The sequence below is a fragment of the Bombina bombina genome, chromosome 4, assembly GCF_027579735.1.
Source record: "Bombina bombina isolate aBomBom1 chromosome 4, aBomBom1.pri, whole genome shotgun sequence".
Taxonomy (NCBI): domain Eukaryota; kingdom Metazoa; phylum Chordata; class Amphibia; order Anura; family Bombinatoridae; genus Bombina; species Bombina bombina.
The window spans coordinates 741,605,924-741,626,852 of NC_069502.1; the positions used below are offsets into that span (position 1 = coordinate 741,605,924).

General features: G+C 36.4%; 1 protein-coding gene across 1 annotated transcript in view; it reads left to right on the forward strand.

Annotated features, from left to right (window-relative positions):
• LOC128655574 (protein unc-93 homolog A-like) overlaps window positions 1–20,929 on the forward strand; it is a 63,727-nt gene that overhangs the window by 15,953 nt on the left and 26,845 nt on the right. The window contains exon 4 of the mRNA XM_053709166.1: window positions 13,682–13,819. Coding sequence (XP_053565141.1) covers window positions 13,682–13,819 — 138 coding nt within the window. The remainder of the gene's footprint in view (window positions 1–13,681; window positions 13,820–20,929) is intronic.

Sequence of the window (20,929 nt, forward strand, 5' to 3'; positions counted from 1 at the left end):
TTCTAATTTACTCCTATTATCACATTTTCTTCGTTCCCTTGGTATCTTTATTTGAAATGCAAAAATGTAAGTTTAGATGCCGGCCCATTTTTGGTGAATAACTTGGGTTGTCCTTGCTGATTGGTGGATAAATTAATCCACCAATAAAAAAGTGCTGTCCAGAGTTCCAAACCAAAAAAAGGGAAACTGAACCCAAATTTTTTCTTTTGTGATTCAGATAGAGCTTGAGATTTTAAGAAACTTTCTAATTTACTCCTATTATCACATTTTCTTCGTTCCCTTGGTATCTTTATTTGAAATGCAAGAATGTAAGTTTAGATGCCGGCCCATTTTTGGTGAACAACTTGGGTTGTCCTTGCTGATTGGTGGATAAATTCATCCACCAATAAAAAAGTGCTGTCCAGAGTTCTAAACCCAAAAAAAAGCTTAGATGCCTTCTTTTTAAAATAAAGATAACAAGAGAACGACGAAAAATTGAAAATAGGAGTAAATTAGAAAGTTGCTTAAAATTGCATGCTCTATTTGAATCACAAAAGAAAAAATTTTAATTTAAACAACACTTTCAACCCCTAAACCGCACCCCTCACATCACAAACTACCTCTTTACACTATTAACCCCTAAATTGCCACCCCTCCACTGTAAAGTAAGCTTCTACACTATTAACCCCTGAATTACCAGCCCCCCCAATTCACAAAGTCCCCACTACACTATTAATCCCTAAACCGCCAGACCCCCAACGCAAAATAATCCACTAACATCTAAACCCCCTAAATTAAAGGGATGGTAAAGTCACAATTAAACTTGCATGATTCAGATAGAGCATATCATTTTAATACACTTTTAAATTCACTTTTATTTTCAAATGTGCTTCGTTCTCTTGGCATCCCTTGTTGAAAAAGAATACGCACATATCCTACACTAGTGGTGGCTCACTGCTGATTTGTGCCTGTACACATTTGACTCTTGTGAACTAGTTGTGTTCAGCTAACTGCCAGTAGTGCAATGCTGTTATCCAGCAATGGATAACAAGAGAATTAAGCAAATTTGATAATAGAAGTAAATTGGTTAAAATTGTTTGTTCTATACAAATCATGAAAGAACATTTTGGGGTTTCCTGTCTCTTTAACCCAAAATAGACTAACCTTTACCAAAAAAAACATACAAAAAAAACCTAACACCTTTAAAATAAATAAAAACAAAGTAAAAAAAAAACTAACACCTTTAAAATAAATAAAAACAAAGTAAAAAAAAACCTAACCTTACCTTTAAAAACCCCTCTTCATGCGGTCACCAGCCGCACACTGAATTTTGAATGCGAGGTACCTCTTTTTATAAAGGGGTACCCTTGCATTCCAGTCAATAGGGATGCAAGGGTACCCCTATATAAAGGACCACCACCAGTATGAAGATGGAGCGGGCCATCATATTTGGTGAGTACCATCTTGGGGTTTAGTGTTAGGCTTAGGGATTTTATTTCCTCTGGGCAGCAAAAGAACTAAATGCACTTTTAAGAGTAGTTTTTTTAAAGATATTTTTATTAAAGATATTTATTTTTTTTGGAGGGGGGGGTTAATGTTAGAAGTTGGTAGTTTCTTTTTAAGAAAAAGTGCTGGTTCACTTTAGGGCAAGCCCTACAAAAAAGCTCTTTTAAGGGATATTTGTAGTTTAGTGTTAGAATCTTTTTTTGGGGGGGGTTTTGGGGGGTTAGATTATGCGTAACTTTTTATTTTTTTGGTAACTGGTTATTTTTTGTAATGTTAGCTTTTCATTTTTTGTATTGTAAGCTTTTTTTTTAAACAAACGGTAAAGTTAGATTTTTTTTAACTTTCTCAGGTAAGTTTTTATTTTTAAAGGTAGTTAGGTTTTTTGGTAAAAGTAGGGTTAGTTTAGTTTGGGTTAACTTAGGGGGTGTTAGTTTACAGGGGTTTAGATGTTAGTGGGTTACTTTGCGATGTGGGGAGGATGGCGGTCTAGGGGTTAATAGTGTAGAAGCTTACTTTGTGGTTGGGGTGTGGCAGTTTAGGGGTTAATAGTGTAGTGGGTTACTTTGCGGTGGGCTATGTGGAGGTTTAAGGGCTATTAGAGTAGTGGTCTTATGGGGATTTGGGTTTTCGCGCAAGTAGAGAGTTGGGGGGGTTACATTTTTTTCTCCATTGACTTTTATGTGGGAATAGATTATCCCACACAGGATAGTGTAAGTTTGGCTTTTTGCGTGTTGGGCTAGAGCTGGAGCAATATATTTTTACTTTCAACTCTTAATACCAGCAAAACCAGATGTGTGCAAACAGTTTACTTCTAGAGCAGTTAGCACTCAAGCGAAAGCATTAATCAGTACTCCACTTGTAATCTATCCCTTCATTTTTAGAAAAATACTATTAATTTATTTTGTGGTGAGTCTAATTAATTTTAATCTATAAAATACAATGCTAGTTAAGAAGCTAACCTCTCCGTCACCTCAGGGGTTGTGGAGTTAAATCATATTGATCTGTTCTGACCAGGATGTTTGACAATCCCTGATTTCACGCAATTGGTTCTACTAGAGCAGAGGTCATGGCTGCACAAACATTTGCCTTGTTGATCCAGCATTTGATAAATGTGGGTCAATGTACCAAAGTATTCCAAAAACTGTGATACACAAAACAGTGAAATTTAGTCAAATGAATACACAAAATCAAATAACTTCTGTGGATTTTCCAATTATTTGCTAAAAATGTAATACTAGAAAATTGATACCACATAAAAAAGCACAATATTGCCAAATCAAATAATTATGTGACAAGGGTTTTAAAATGCCAACTCATGCTTTCCTGAGCTACAATAAGCTCATGTAAAAACCATTCCTTTCCTACATAATGAAAAATACTATTTTACCTGTAAAAAACATAGGCCTAGATTTAGAGTTTTGCGGCCAAAGGGGTGCGTTAGCTACGCGTGCTTTTTTCTGGCCGCACCTTTTAAATACCGCTGGTATTTAGAGTTCACAGAATGGCTGCGTTAGCCACAGAATGTTCCGATCAGCCAATAGAATGCAAGCTCAATCTGATTGGCTGATCCAATCAGCCAATCGGATTGAACTTGAATCTGATTGGCTGATTCCATCAGCCAATCAGAATTTTCCTACCTTAATTCCGATTGGCTGATAGAATCCTATCAGCCAATCGGAATTCGAGGGACGCCATCGTGGATGACGTCCCTTAAAGGAACCTTCATTCTTCAGTTGGACGTCGCAAGAAGAGGATGGATCCGCGCTGGAGGTCTTCAAGATGGAGCCGTTCGTCATCGGATGAAGATAGAAGATGCCGCTTGGATCAAGATGGTTGCCGGTCCGGATCTCCTCTTCTTCCCGGATAGGTTGAAGACTTTGGAGCCTCTTCTGGACCTCTTCAGCCGCCGCTTGATAGAAGACTTCAGCCGGATTATGGATCGCCAGCCCCCGCTTGGGCTTGGATGAAGACTTCGGAGGACGGATCGGTGAACCTGGTATGGTGAAGATAAGGTAGGAAGATCTTCAGGGGCTTAGTGTTAGGTTTATTTAAGGGGGGTTTGGGTTAGATTAGGGGTATGTGGGTGGTGGGTTGTAATGTTGGGGGGGGTATTGTATGTTTTTTTTTACAGGCAAAAGAGCTGAATTCTTTGGGGCATGCCCCGCAAATGGCCCTTTTCAGGGCTGGTAAGGTAAAAGAGCTTAGAACTTTTTTAATTTAGAATAGGGTAGGGCATTTTTTTATTTTGGGGGTCTTTGTTATTTTATTAGGGGGCTTAGAGTAGGTGTAATTAGTTTAAAATTGTTGTAATATTTTTCTAATGTTTGTAAATATTTTTTTATTTTTTTGTAACTTAGTTCTTTTTTATTTTTTGTACTTTAGTTAGTTTATTTAATTGTAGTTATTTGTAGGTATTGTATTTAATTAGTTTATTGATAGTGTAGTGTTAGGTTTAATTGTAACTTAGGTTAGGATTTATTTTACAGGTAATTTTGTAATTATTTTAACTATTTTAGCTATTAAATAGTTCTTAACTATTTAATAGCTATTGTACCTGGTTAAAATAAATACAAAGTTGCCTGTAAAATAAATATTAATCCTAAAATAGCTACAATATAATTATTCGTTATATTGTAGCTATATTAGGGTTTATTTTACAGGTAAGTATTGAGCTGTAAAAAAGGGGTATTAGATTAGGTAAAAAGAAATATTTTTGATAATTTTGTATATTTTTTTTCTGTAATGTTTTTTTATTTTTTGTAATTTTAGATTAATTTAATTTTCCAAGACTATAAAAAACATAACAATAATCTTGTAAAACAATTTAAAATTACATGGGAGATTAGTAGTTTGAAAGGATATATAGACAACAATATGATTCCCTGATGACTTAGACTACGGAAAAAACCTGGGATCAATGTCAATCAACCAATCACCACAGACTTTAAGGAGGAGTCGGAAAAATGTCTTACTGAATGTTCAATTAAATTAGTGTGTTTAATCAATAAGGATGTTGAGGAATCTAATGATAATTTCAAGTAATGAGGAATACAACAAGCTTAATGAAGAAGTTAGGATTGAACTAAGAAAATTACAAGATGAAATTAAATGAAGGACATTTCTGAGAGATCTGTTAGAGTATAAGGAAGGTGTTGTATATAACTATGCTGGTCAAAAATCAAATAGATCAGAATCTGATAGGTCAGGTTCAGAGACAGATACTGGTAGGTCACCCAGGAGAAATAGGGGTAGAAGATAACACACACAAAAAAGAGAAGAAGGGGAGGTAGAAAACAGAGGAAAAACTGGTCAAAAACAAACCAGCTATGCCTTGAGAAGTCAACAGGACAACAAGACACAAAAGCAATAGACTCTGATATGAGTGATGAGGGCTTGGAGGTAGTGAACCTGTCAAAAAAGACATTAACGGATGCACATATTGAGGTGCTCTCAAAGGGGTTAACTTTTTGCCCCAAAAATCGTCTGGATAGATTCACTGCCTCTAAAGACCTACACCTTTTTGCCAGAAAGGTAGTCCTTAGAAAGATTAATGCTGGTAAAAGTGCTGATGTCAAGTTGTATATGCACGATAAAATTACATGAGAAAATCTTGAGTTTCTTTCAGAAGAAAGAACAGAACCAGATAACACGTAGTATTGGTTTTAGTGACTTGAGACCCAAATCATCATATATGCCAGCACTATCCATGGTGCCAAGTGTTATGACATTTGTAAAATTGGCAGACAGAGATTTAAAAAGATTAACTACGGATAAAAATAAAAGCAATAATCCAAAAAATCAACGTATGACCGTAAACGTTCTGATCACGGACAAAACCATATTGATAAAACATTTAGATAAGGGGGGTAATGTGGTCATCCTTAATGTCCATGATTACAAAAAAGAATGTCTGTGACAACTTAAGAATGCAACTCAATATGAGAAACTCAAATACAACCCAATTTTTCTATATAAAGATGAACTAGACAGCATTCTTACCAGAGCCCTGGATAATGGCCTTATAAATAAAAATGAACTAGCTTTCATGCAGGTTAAAGGGACACTGAAGCCAAATTTTTTCTTTTGTACATCAGACAGAGCATGCAATTTTAAGCAACTTTCTAATTTACTCCTATTATCAGATTTTCTTCGTTCTCTTGCTTTTTTTATTTGAAAAAGAAGGCATCTAAGCTATTTTTTGGGTTCAGAACTATAGAAAGCACTTGTTTATTGGTGGATGAATTTATCCACCAATCAGCAAGAACAACCCAGGTTGTTCACCAAAAATGGGCCGGCATCTAAACTTACATTCTTGCATTTCAAATAAAGATACCAAGAGAATAAAGACAATTTGATAATAGGAGTAAATTAAAAAGTTGCTTAAAATTGCATGCTCTATCTGAATCCCAAAAGAAAAAATGTGGGTTCAGTGTCCCTTTAAATTTCCAGTTACAATGCACTGTATTACACTTTAGAGAGAGCCGGGACCAGCCGCCCATCCGACCAATCGGCCGGGTGGTGACGGACGACTTTATTATACCTTTCTATGGGTAGACCTCGATTCTGTTGATCCTGTTAATATTTAACATTTACTTAAAAATTTCAGATCCTTTTACGAAATAAGATGATATATATTGATATAATACGCTATACAGTGGTCTCAAACCAACATGGGTAAGAGATTGACACCATTAATATCCTGCTGAATGTTTGCTTTATGTCCAATTAATCTGATTGTACTTGCCGAAATTTGTTATGTATAACCTGTTATGAAAAACCTAATAAAACTTTTTTCAAAATAAATTTCCAGTTACCCCGACATTTTACACCACTCCAAAAATACATAAAAACAATATCCCTCCACCGGGGCGGCCTATTGTGTCAGGGATGGGGGGGACTTACGGAAGGAGGGACAAAATATTTGGATTGGTGCCTAAGGCCCTACCTTACTTTACTACCCTCCTTACGTCAAAACACTACTGAAGTCTTGAGAAAGCTTGATGACATTGTCCTCACTCCAGAAACAATTTTGGTGTCTATTGACGTAAAGCCCTATATTCCTCCATCCCTCAAACAAAAGCAATTATGACTATAAAAGAGTTTCTGAACCTGAGAGGTCAAAAATTTGATAAACACACTGATCTTGTTGTGGAATTGCTACATTTTGTTCTGAATAGGAACAATTTTAAATTTGATGGTAAATATTACAGACAAACGATTGGCACAGCAATGGGTGAATGCTGTGCACCCACTTATGTCTGTCTCTACCTTGGTAGGTAGGGAAATGAAAACATTTTGGATGCTGCAGGGGAGTTTGGCAACACTATAGCGTTATGGATTTGCTATATAGATGATGTCCTCCTATTACGGGAGGGCACGCCAGAGGACTTGCACAAATTAATGCAGAAACTAAATTGTAATGACTGGAATCTGAAATTTACGTTTGAGTGGAGTTATGTATCTCTATCCTTTTTGTATTTAAAGATTTCCAGGTACCAAGATAGACTGGTGACAGAAACTTTCATAAAAAGTACTTCTGCTAATACCTTATTAGAAAACCACAAGTAAACACCCTAAACACCAAATCAATGCCATTCCCATAGGTCAATATCTGAGACAAAAAATAAATTGTTCATCAGAGACTACCTATAAAAAATATGCTGATGATATGAGACAGGGATTTGTAGCAAGGGGATATTCCAAACAAGCAATTCAAAAAGGCCATAAAAGGGCTACAGAGATTCCACGTGAAAAATTACTGTACGAAAAAGTGGAAAAACAAAAGAGCTCAGAAGTAAGATTTATTGGTACATATAACTCTGAGTGGGAGGAATTGAGAACATTGTTATGCAGATACTGGAATATCCTTACTGCAGACACAGAGGTCCAAAAAATAGTCGGGGAATATCCATTGATGACGGCCAGGCGTGCCCCTTCCCTTAAGGATAAACTGGTACAAAGCCACTTTAAAGGCAACAATGATTGGTTAGGGAAACAACAAACAAAAGATGGCTGTTTTAGGTGTGGTAAGTGCAAAATGTGCAAACACCTATTGAGAGGTCAATATATGATCGATGCCTTTGGTCACCCACAAAGTTAAAGGCCATATTACTTGCCACAGTGAGGGTGTCATCTGTATTGCTTCCTGTTCTTGCTCTCGTTACTGCATGGGTAAATTGTATAGAGAATTTAGGGAATGAATGAAGGAGCATAGAAGGGATATCCTTAATGAAAATATCAAGGATAGTGGAGTAGCAAGACATTTTTATGAAACACACAACAGTAGTGTCCAGGATCTGAAATTTAAGGGTTTGGATCTGGTAGATATTACAGAGAGAGGTGGAAACTGGGATAACTTACTTTTGAATCCAGAATGTAGATGGATTTACAACTTAATTACACTGCAGCCGAGAGGTCTAAAGGAAGAACTGAACTATGCCCCCTTTCTCACAAGCTAATCTCTTGTTTCAATAATATGCCTTTGCCTGGTTTAAATATCAATGGTCTAGCCATATGATTGAAAGTGGATATAATGTCTATACATAATGACAAGTACTAATCCGTATCCCCAAATGTGTGTGTGGGGGATACATTAGGATATGGTTAATGATTAAGGAGTAAAAATATAGTAAACTATAACTTACTCTTTATATAAATATGGTTGAAACAATTTATACATGATACTTAGGGGGGTAGTTATCAAGCCGTCAACCTCAAATACGCTGGAATTCCGCAGCGTATTTGTGGCGAGGCTGATTCGCCTTAGTTATCAAAGGCTACAGACCGGCAAAAGTAGAATTTTGTGACGTAAACTTCGATCCGCCGGACTCAGTCCGACACAGATCGATTCTTACGTCACTCCAGATGTTCCGCACACAAGTGCGGCACAATCTGACTACTTTTGCTAGTTATCAAATGACTAGCAGGTACGCTCTGCACTTTTCCGGCCCAGCGTACCTGGAGGCGGCGGATCCCATAGGAATCAATGGGAGTCTGACCATAGTGAAAGTACAAGATCGCTGCTGCCAGACATCCCATTGATTCCTAAGGGAAACGTCTGTACCTAACACCCTAACATGTACCCTGAGTCTAAACACCCCTAATCTGTCCCCCCTACACCGCCACAACTAAATAAACTGATTACCCCCTAAACCGCCGCTCCCGGAGCCCACTGCAAGCTACTCTATACATATTAACCCCTAAACCGCCGCTCCCTGACCCCGCCGCAACTATAATAAATGTATTAACCCCTAAACCGCCGCTCCCTACATTATACCTAGTAACCCCTATCCTGCCCCCTCTATACTGCCGCCCTCTATAATAAAGTTATTAACCCCTATCCTGCTGATCCCGCACCTCGCCGCAACTAAATAAATAGTTTAACCCCTAAACCGCCGCTCCCGGACCCCGCCGCAACCTATATTAAATTTATTAACCCCTAATCTGCCCCCCCTACACCGTCGCCACCTATAATACATTTATTAACCCCTATCCTGCCCCCCCTACACCGCCGCCACTGTAAGAAATTTATTAACCCCTAAACCTAAGTCTAACACTAACCCTAACACCCCCCTAACTTAAATATTAATTAAATAAATCTAAATATTATTTCTATTATTAACTAAATTAATCCTATTTAGTAAGTATTTAGTTTTAAATAGGAATAATTTATTAAAGTATAGTGTAGTGTTAGGTGTAATTGTAACTTAGGTTAGTTTTTATTTTACAGGTAAATTTCTCTTTATTTTAGCTAGGTAGCTATTAAATAGTTAATAACTATTTAATAACTATTGTACCTAGTTAAAATAAATTGAAAGTTACCTGTAAAATAAAAATAAATCCTAAGATAGCTACAATATAATTATTATTTATATTGTAGCTATATTAGGGTTTATTTTAAAGGTAAGTATTTAGTTTTAAATAGGATTGATTTAGTTGATAATAGAAATATTATTTAGATTTATTTAATTAATATTTAAGTTAGGGGGGTGTTAGGGTTAGTGTTAGACTTAGCTTTAGGGGTTAATAAATTTCTTACAGTGGCGGCGGTGTAGTGGGGGGCAGGATAGGGGTTAATAAATGTATTATAGGTGGCGACGGTGTAGGGGGGGGTAGATTAGGGGTTAATAAATTTAATATAGGTTGCGGCAGGGTCCGGGAGCGGCGGTTTAGGGGTTAATAAATTTATAAGTTTTGCGGTGGGGTCTAGGAGCGGCGGTTTAGGGGTTAGTAACTTTATTGAGTTGCGGGGGGCTCCGGGGGCGCCGGTATAGGGGGTAGAACAGTGTAGTTTAGTGTGGGTGCTTAGTGACAGGCTAGCAATAAAGCTGTGAAAAAGCCGAAGAGCAGCGAGATCGGATGAGTGATAACTATCACAGTCCGCTGCTCATCGCCCCGTACTTGGTGCGCGGCTTTTTGACAGATTTATTGATAACTTAGGCGTATTTTTTCAGGTCCGCGGCGGGGATGGTAGGCGAGCTTAGGCGGGCGTATTGGGCCGGCGAAGGCAGGAAAGTTGACACGATGATAACTACCCCCCTTAATATCAAGTAACGATATCGGTAATCTTAAATGCACATGACGATTCACTAATGTACACTATGAAGATGTTGAATTACTTGATTAGTATTGTTAGCTATTTTTTAAGGCTGAAATCAAATCACTGACAACAGATGTTAAAAAGGTTATGTATTTCATTAGTTTAATTATTATGCATAAAGTGTGTTTAGATGTTCAATTTCACCTGTGGGCAGAGCTATAAATTGAGCTTAATCAGTGTGACAGGCGTCAATTGATCGTTCCTGAGGACCCTTAGTGACGCAAGGGTGAAACACGTGTAGCGGCTTGTCAGACGGCTTGTGCAGATTTCCACGCTGTCTGGAATTACAGCATTCTATACACAGAACTAGGAGCCCTCTAAACACTCCCTATGTGAGTATAGTTCTTTTGTTTGTCTTCAATGAGCGTCAAACTCGGAGGGGAGAAATTGAAGCAGTAACCACCGCACAGGTAACACGGATGATACGCTGTGAGTCAGCGGTTGTGATTAATACCTGTAAGACTGTATACTGATTCTAATATCTGTGCTCACGGCTTTAATACGGCCGGATAAAGTAAGACATGATATCTACAGTGAGTGGTGGTTTACTATGCCCCCATTGGTGATGGTCCAGTGAGCGTGATCTCTAGGCGGACCGTTACTTGCCCGGATGTAAGATTTGATTACTACATAGGGAGTAAGGGTGAAGATTTGGGATACCCAGCCTGCATGACTGCAATTGTAAGGCTGTCAGCTACTATCTATGGCTATGGATCATCTATTCATGGATTCAAATATATGAAATTGCAAGATTCGCTATACTGATAGCTCTGCATCCCATGGTTTATAATCAATAAAGTGTCTTATGCTGACCTAATATAATTACAGGGATCCCTGGGTAATGAATGATATGCTTTGAACTTCAGACCATCAATTGGAGGGCATTATGATTTGTTTATTTTGTTGCTCTCACTTATTTGAATAAATATATAGATGCGATTTTACCTGCTAACATCTGTGTATGTGTGTTCTTGAGATTCTGCTAGCTCTTAATGCTTTTTATTTGGCTTAATATGGGTTTGCTGGGTAAGGTTTACTAATGTTTCTTTTGTAGTTATATTTCAATTCAATAAACCTCCGTGCACCTTGGTCTCCACAACAGCATTGGTTTACTGTGAAGCCTTGACCCTTAGCCTTTTATATCCAGTACTAGCTGGTACAATTCTGTAATAATTATATATATATATATATATATATATATATATATACAGGTGGCCCTCGGTTTACAACGGTTCAATTTGCACCGTTTCAGAATAACAACCTTTTTTTTCAGTCATGTGACTGCTATTGAAAAGCATTGAGAAGCAGTGCATTTATTAAAATAGCCAGTAGGTGGAGCTGTCCGCTTGTAGATATGCAAGCCAAGCAAGCTGAAATTAATCAATTTAACCAGACCTGAGTTATCGAGCAGCTTGCAAAGGAACAAGATCTTCCTGTCTATAAATCAGTCCAGATTGGAATGCATAGAAAGAACTGTTTGCAGAAAAATGCAAGTATAGTTTGTGTTGTGTGATTATTTTATTAGGTTTATAATGCTGTTTAGCAAATGTTTTTGTTCATTTAACTTAGTTTAATTATATATTCTGTGTTGTGTGATTATTTTATTAGGTTTATAATGCTGTTTAGCATTTAAAGTCTTCATTTCAAAGCATTAAAAATAATGTATTAGGTGTTAATTATGCCAATTTTGAGAGGGGCCTGGAATCTAACTCCCTCACTTCCCATTGACTTACATTATAAACTGGGTTTCAATTTACAACGTTTTCGATTTACAACCATTCCTTCTGGAACCTAACCCCGACATAAACTGAGGGCTACCTGTATATATATATATATATATATATATATATATATATATATATATATGTATATATGTATAAAAAATAGAATATAAAAAACAGAAAATACAGGACATATGTACACAAAATATATCAGTATTTAGTGTGACCTCCCTTGGCGCTAACCACATCTTGAACCCTTTTGGGGAGACTGTCTTGACGTTTTCTGAAGTAATCTTCTGGTATATTATTCCAGGCTTATTTCAGCACTTCCCAGAGTTCTTCTATAGATTAAGGTTGTGTTGTATCTATTTTTCTGTTCAGGTAATCCCATACTGCCTCTATAATATTCAGGTCTGGACTATCAGCTTACTCTCCAAATATGATTTCACTGCATTAGCATTATGCTAAAAAACGAAACCATTCCCAACCAGGCGCTGTTCAGAAGGAATGGCATGATGAATTAAAACCTGTCTGTATTTTTCAGCATTCATGATCCCATCAGTTCGGACAATATTGCCAACACCACAGGCAGAAATGCAGCCCCAAACCAGGAGAGACCCTCCATCATGTATCACTGAAGGCCGCAAGCACTCATTCTTCCATCTCTCTCTAACTCTTCTCCTCACATATTGTTGACAATTGGACACAAAAATTTCAAACGTGTATTAGTCACTCTATAATACTCTTTTACACTGATCTTCATTCCAATCTTTGAGAGCTTTAGCATATCTTAGCCTTTTCACCCTGTTCCCCTTTGAAAAAAAGTTGTTTCTTGGCTGCAACCCTTCCACAAAGACCATACCTGATCAAGCTTCTTCGGACTGTAGCATTCAGATGAATCTGTCAAATGCTGAGCCAGGTCCTTGCTGGACTTCTGGTCTCTTAAAGAAAAAACTCTGAGAAACTTCTCATAAGATTTTGAAAGTTCCCTTGGCTTTCCAGTCCTTATTTTTGTCCTTGACCTCTCCTGATTCTTCAAATTTCTTTATAGCAGCTTGAATACCACACCTTGAGTATCCAGTTTGTTTTCTGATTTCCCTTTGAGAGTGGCCTTGCTGGTGCAAAAGTATGATTTTATGTCTGTCAAATTCTGTGATCTTTGGCATTTTGAATGGAATGATGATTGAAAGTTGGTCTTATAAGCAAGCTTCCAATGAATTAAACTCATACCACATGTGTATGTAATGCACAAGCATGTCTTGCACAAACCTGGTGTAATAAACCTTTTTCACAGCAGTCATTTGACATGAAATAGTAGGACAAATACAGGTGTTAGAAATTACATTAATCAGAGTTCCATTCCATTTAGGTTTTCGAGAGCCAGGTTCCTGCTATTGCTAAAGTGTAAGTGGAGGTCACACTAAATACTTTCCACTTTAACCTATAGAAGCTGGGTTTTTTTTCTGATTTTATACTGCATACAAATATCCTGTATTTTCTGGAAGTATTCTAAAAGAGAGACTGAGAAATAATTATATATGGTCATTATACCATTGCTTAAACAACAAATCTAATGGTAGTCTAAGACTTTTGCACATTGTTATATATATCTATGTATAATATATCTATATATATCTATAGCTATATCTATATATATATATATATATATATATATATATATATATATATATATATATATATATATATATATATATATACACACATACATACGTACACATATACACACATGGAAAGATTACTTTATGTTCACATAAAAATCAAAGGATTTTTTTTTATTATCTACTCTCTTGTTTTGTATTTACAGCTTAAATAAAGTTTTTCCTTTTCTTTTTTTCTTCTTGTTTTTTTACTTCAGAAGTGTTAGGTAATATGAGTTACTCTCATTGTGGTGCAAATAACTGCCCAGTTGCTTCTACTGGAACTAACAATACTACTATATCACCACCTGGTGTATCAGATCGCCTACGCTACACACTAATGGGAATTTATACTGGTAAGTACTGAAAATATTATGGAATAATTATTAGACTAAAATAATGGAAAGGCAAAGTGAAGTTTAATATACATATAAACTGCAGTATATAATATACATCTTACACTACAATCATGATACCAGTGGGTTATTATAGAAATTGTATAAATTATGAATATTCACCTTATGACAGTGCTATATTAGAAATAAAATATTTCTATTATATTAATGTATTAAACACACACACACACACATATGTATATGTAGTTAACAGGAATAGACTATACAGGCTAAGTAAACCTGATAGTCTTAAAGAAATGCTTATGTTGCACTGTGAACAATGGATTGTAGTAAATAATTCGGTAGATTACTGGAACTTGTGGTTGAAAAAGAATTTGTGTCATCAAATTAAAATATAACCTTTATTAGTTTTATCTATAAAAAAGACAGCATAAATAGTGTGTGTATGCTACCCTGGAGAGAGTTAAAAACACACTCTCTGTTGATTATATGATACTTAGCTTGTTTGATATCACTGATATAGAATACTTGGTAAACCAGTTTTAAGACCGAGTTTATATTATAGGTGTATCTGTATATTTATCTATCTAAGGACTGTGTGGCCTAATATCTGGCCAGTCCTAGAGATTTTCCCAAATGGGTATTTATATATGGTATACCTATTATACTTAAACTTAATGGTTTTTATAAATAAATAGGCTTTAAGGCACTGTGAACATCAATGTCCAGTTATATAGCCAGTATACAGTGAGCTAATACCAATGTATGCACTTGCAATAGAATATCTGTGGAGACTGGGAGGTCTGGAGGATTACCTCTGTGGCAGTCTCTATATTGTATCACCACCACTTGATTATTGCGTTAACTTAGCAAATCTGATTGATATTAATTAGGTTCAGTATGATTGTGCACATAATATTGCATCAAGAGATAAGTTCGGTTACACAGGTGCAGCTGTTAACCTTTCTTTTAAAAGCTATGGTAAATAGTGATAGCTGCTGCTTGAGCCTGTGAAAAACAGACTTGTTTTTTCTGTCACTCAGTTTTGACTGCAGTAGTATTACAACGTTACTAAATTACAGCTTTTAATAGTATGACTCTATGTGTCTAAATTTTTATTAACTTAGTAATGACACCTGTAAGTTGTATTCTTTCTATGGTAGTGTACGATATTGTGTAGACGAAATTGTCTTTAAAACGTAATCCCCCAGATATTGTATTACCCACTCGTTATCATATTATGTTATGCAAGTGCAGCGGTTACCCATTTTTATATACTGGGATAAATAGTAATAGCTTCAGCTTAAGCCTGTGAAAAGCCACAGGTTACCAAGTACTAATTAAGAAAAGTTTTTTTTAAGCTAAGATATTATTTCTAATTATTACAACAAGAGAGGCAGTTAAAAAATAGCGAGGACCCCTGACGCAGCGTTTCTCTAACGCATCCTCAGAGGGGTTACCCGGGCCGGCACACTTCCGGAAGTTTATAGTATTCTAATGTCCCGCCTCAGAAATCTGATTGGTCAGGGATTCTTGTTCCTATTTGTGGAGCTTGTGTCAATCATGGAGTTAGTTCTGTCACGGAGGTTGCTATGGAGACGATGTGTAACCGTCATGGTTACTGGGTAACAAAAACATTATATTATTTTGGAAAATAAATACAGCAGTGTTTAACGCTGCCTTGTTCACTTCGTCTTGAATTACATTTATCTTTATTTCGGTCTATGTTCTTATAGTTACTTTAGGGAAAAAGCGGAACTGTTTGTTTGGATGTTTCACCATTAATGTATGTGTATCTAGATACTTATCAAGATTTGGAATGTTCGTAGTACTTATTGTTAAGTACTACTGTGATATACAAGTGAAAGGTGATAATAATAAAAATAAAACTTAAGAACAAAAAACAGGTGTAGAACAGTGAATAGTGCTTAATATAAATTGAAAATAAAATAAAATAAATAAAAAATAAAAAATAAAACGTCTAAGGACTTTAAGTTAATTTACTTATTTGAAGTTTAAAGTGAAACGAATCTAGGATCTAGCTCTTGTGGGGATTCTTTATTTACTTAATAAATAGTTGGCTAGAAATAAAGCCAACTATAAGGGGGTGTAATGATAACTCAGTGTTTGAGTGTGATATTCAGAGTTGTTAAATTTAACTCAGAAAAAATCAATTACTAAGAGGTCACCTTACAATGCTGCACAGTGGAGGGATGTGTTAATACCAATTTATTAAGTGAAACCTTTGAAGTAATTGGGTGTGAATAGAGGTTAAAATCTTGATTTTAATTATTGTATCTCATTGATTATGAAAAATCATACATATTCAAGGTATGATATGTTGAAAATGTTATCTCTCAGATATTATATTGTTGTTTGATCCCTATATTAGTTTTTTATATTTTGTTATTCCAGATAGACATGATAGTTGTTGTTATCATTAAGTCCATGAGGTTTGACACTATTCAATAGATGTATCCATCTGCACTCCATTTTCAGTAGTGTTTGCTCTAGGTTGCCTCCTCTAATGCCTAGAGTTGCTTTTTGTAATACTGAAAATTTAAGCAAGGAATCATTGCTATCATGTTTGTGATAAAAGTGCCTAGCTACACTTGTTATTTGTTTGTTTTTCTCCATGTCCTTATACGCGTTTTTAATATTCCTGCTATGTTCCAATATCCTTGTCCTCACTTGACGTGTCGTCATTCCGACATAGAACAGCTTGCATGGACACTGAAGGACATATATAACACCTGTTGTGGTGCAGGAGAAGTGGTCAGCTAGTATATGTTTATTATCATATTTGTCTACAATGTCCTTGATTTTCAGTACCTTGGAACATGTACTGCATGTCCCACATGGGAACATGCCTTTTGATTGACTTGCTCTTTTAGGCATGTGGATATAGTGACTTTTAACCAGTGTGTCTTTTAGGTTTTTAGGTCTTTTATATCCTATTGAAACTTTATCCCCGATCTGTGTTGCTAGTAGGGGATCATTCTTTAAGATATGCCAATGATCATTTATTATCGTTGTTATCTGTTTTATTTGGGGGTTGTAAGTCGTAATCAGTCTTGGTTTATTGTCCTGTTTTTTCTGACGTGGTTGTAGAAGCCTTTGTCTGTCTTGCTGTAATGCCTCAGTTTTAGCTTTTTTTATGGACCTTTTACTATAGCCTCTTTCTTGTAGCCTGTTAGATAATTTAGAGGCTTCTTGCCTGAATGTACTCAAGTCAGAGCAATTCCTCCTCAGCCTTGTGAATTCCCCTTTAGGGATGGCCTTGAGAGTGCAGGGGGCATGGGCGCTGGTATGGTACAGTAAGGTATTGGTTGCTGTTTGTTTTCTGTATATATTTGTGCTCACCCTTCCTTCTTGGTCTACTTGTATTTGTAGATCCAAGAAATTAACTGATTGCTGACTATACTCGTATGTGAGTTTGATGTTTAATATATTATTGTTCAAGACTTCCATGAACTCACATAATATTGGTTCGGGGCCTTCCCAGATGAACAGTATATCATCTATATACCGAATCCAACAAGGAATGTACTGCACAAATCTATCATTGTCTCCAGTGAATACCGTTAAGTTCTCCCACCAACCTAAGAACAAATTTGCGTATGTGGGTGCGCAGGCAGTACCCATTGCGGTACCCTGCGTTTGTAAATAGAAACGATCCTTAAATGTAAAATAGTTATGATGAAGTACAAAATGTAATAGGTCTTTAATGAATTGATTATGATCTTGATTATCATTCACATTTGTACTCAAATAGTAAGAAATTGCCTGTTCACCCAAATGGTGTTTTATGTTGGTGTACAGTGATTCCACATCTGCCGTTATAATGAACGAGTTAGGGGATAGTGTCATGTTATCCAGTTTTTGCAGCACCTCCATAGTGTCCTTAACATACGATGGTAGTGTGTATAGATATTCTCTGAGTCGTTGGTCTATGTATTGACTCGGTTTTTCAGTTAGACTTCCATTGCCTGACACTATAGGCCGGCCTGGGGGTTTCTGGATGTCCTTATGTATCTTGGGAATCATATAGAATGTGGCTGTGGTAGGGTATTGCTGTGATAAGAATTGTTTTTCCGTACTGTTGATAATTTTACCCTTATATGCCTTGTCTATGATTTTACTGTACTTTTCACTGTACATAGCTGTGGGATTGCCGAATAATTTCTTATAGCAATGTTTGTTATCAAGTTGTTTAGTTGCTTCCTCAAGGTACATATTCTTGTCCCATAGAACTATGTTGCCCCCCTTATCAGATGGCTTAATGATGGTATCATGCCATGTGTGGATTTCTTTTAATGTTTTTTGTTCTTGTTTGGTAAGATTAGATCTTATTTTGAAATCAGGTAGTTTTTCTATTTTTTCGCATACAATTTCATTGAATACTTGGATCTGAGGTGATAAATGGCTGGGAGGAACATATTTAGATTTATTTCTGATTTTTTGTCTCCAGTCAGTTTCTGAGGATATGTTATCTGAGTTATCATTGAGCAAGTCTTGTAGATCTTGTAAGGCTAGTTGATCTGTCATAGTCCAATCATCTCCGAGTTCTTTCTTGGCATATAATTTCTTCAAAAGTAGCTTTCTAGTATACAGATTTATATCTTTGACAACTTCAAATTTATTTAGTTTGTTTGTTGGACAAAAACTAAGACCTTTGGACAGAACAGAGATGTGGGTTTGGTCTAGAACATGGCTAGTTAGATTCACAATTTTTAAGTTCCCATCCTGATCTTGGAGAATGGGCTTGGCTGTCTCCTTCTTGTCTCTCTTTGAGGGGTGGTTGCTGGCTTGCGCTTGTTGGGCCTCGATTCTTGCACCTGATTGCTGCCCGCTATAGTGCGCTGCCTGCCCGTTGTTATGCCTAAAAAAGAGGACGCGCTAGTAGATGTAGAGGGAGCTGATGGGTCATTAGGTGTTAAGGCCTGTGTTTGTAACCTGGTATATACTCTGGGTTGGATACTCATTTCACTGTTGATGCTTTCTATGGAGGTATCTGAGTCTGAAATATCAGTTTCACTGTCAGGCTGCTGTGTTGAATTTTGATACTGATTATTGTTTCGTGAGCGGGTGTTATACCTTTTCTGCCACTTATACACCCTTTTATTTAAATAGTCAGTCTGGTCTCTTTGATATTTCTGTTTTTTTGTTTGAATGAGTTCATTTTCAAGTTTATCCAACTCTGATTGATATTGAGTATATAAGTTAGTGAATTTTTCTAAGTTTTCAAAATTCTTTAGATTGTCATTGTAAGTTTTTATTTCTGTTTCTAAAGAAGTTATTTCATCTTCATCTGCTTCGATTAATATCTGCATTAATGTGAATGAGCAGGTTGTCAAAGCCTTTTCCCATCTTTCTATGTGTTCTTGTTTTTTAAGATCAAACCCAGGGAACATTTTGATACGTAATCCTCTAGGGATCATTTTGTCTTGTAAGTACTTTTGAAAAAAGTGTAAGTTCCACCATCTCTTTGTGTGTTTGTATAATGTCTTATGTGACTGGCAAAGTAGATCATTGATCTGATCCTCACCTACATTTTGAGGTGGTTCATTTGATGTATTAAAAATTGAGTTTAGATCTTGCAATCTTTTTTGTTGTCTTAGTAATAAATCATTTTGTAGGCTCATTGTGGTAGTTCTCAGTAAAAGGTTCTTTAGAAAACCTAGTATTCACACTAGGTAAAGGTACAATTATGAAGGAAAAGATTTTGAACCTTTATTTTTTATACATGAATTGTCTGCCTAAGTGTTTTGTTTCGTATCTTTAATTTTTGCTTAAAATAATGCAATTGTAAGAGTTATGCCTAAACACTTAGGCCTAGATTTAGAGTTCGGCGGTAGCCGTCAAAACCAGCGTTAGAGGCTCCTAACGCTGGTTTTGGCCGCCCGCTGGTATTTGGAGTCAGTGATTAAAGGGTCTAACGCTCACTTTACAGCCGCGACTTTTCCATACCGCAGATCCCCCTACGCCATTTGCGTAGCCTATCTTTTCAATGGGATCTTTCTAACGCTGGTATTTAGAGTCGTTTCTGCAGTGAGCGTTAGAGCTCTAACGACAAGATTCCAGCCGCCTGAAAATAGCAGGAGTTAAGAGCTTTCTGGCTAACGCCGGTTTATAAAGCTCTTAACTACTGTACCCTAAAGTACACTAACACCCATAAACTACCTATGTACCCCTAAACCGAGGTCCCCCCACATCGCCGCCACTCGATTAAAAATTTTAACCCCTAATCTGCCGACCGCCACCTACGTTATACTTATGTACCCCTAATCTGCTGCCCCTAACACCGCCGACCCCTGTATTATATCTATTAACCCCTAACTTGCCCCCCACAACGTCGCCGCAAGCTACTTAAAATAATTAACCCCTAATCTTCCGACCGCAAATCGCCGCCACCTACGTTATCCCTATGTACCCCTAATCTGCTACCCCTAACATCGCCGACCCCTATGTTATATTTATTAACCCCTAATCTGCCCCCCACAACGTCGCCGACACCTACCTACACTTATTAACCCCTAATCTGCCGAGCGGACCTGAGCGCTACTATAATAAAGTTATTAACCCCTAATCCGCCTCACTAACCCTATCATAAATAGTATTAACCCCTAATCTGCCCTCCCTAACATCGCCGACACCTACCTTCAATTATTAACCCCTAATCTGCCGACCGGAGCTCACCGCTATTCTAATAAATGTATTAACCCCTAAAGCTAAGTCTAACCCTAACACTAACACCCCCCTAAGTTAAATATAATTTTTATCTAACGAAATAAATTAACTCTTATTAAATAAATGATTCCTATTTAAAGCTAAATACTTACCTGTAAAATAAATCCTAATATAGCTACAATATAAATTATAATTATATTATAGCTATTTTAGGATTAATATTTATTTTACAGGCAACTTTGTAATTATTTTAACCAGGTACAATAGCTATTAAATAGTTAAGAACTATTTAATAGTTACCTAGTTAAAATAATAACAAATTTACCTGTAAAATAAATCCTAACCTAAGATATAATTAAACCTAACACTACCCTATCAATAAAATAATTAAATAAACTACCTACAATTACCTACAATTAA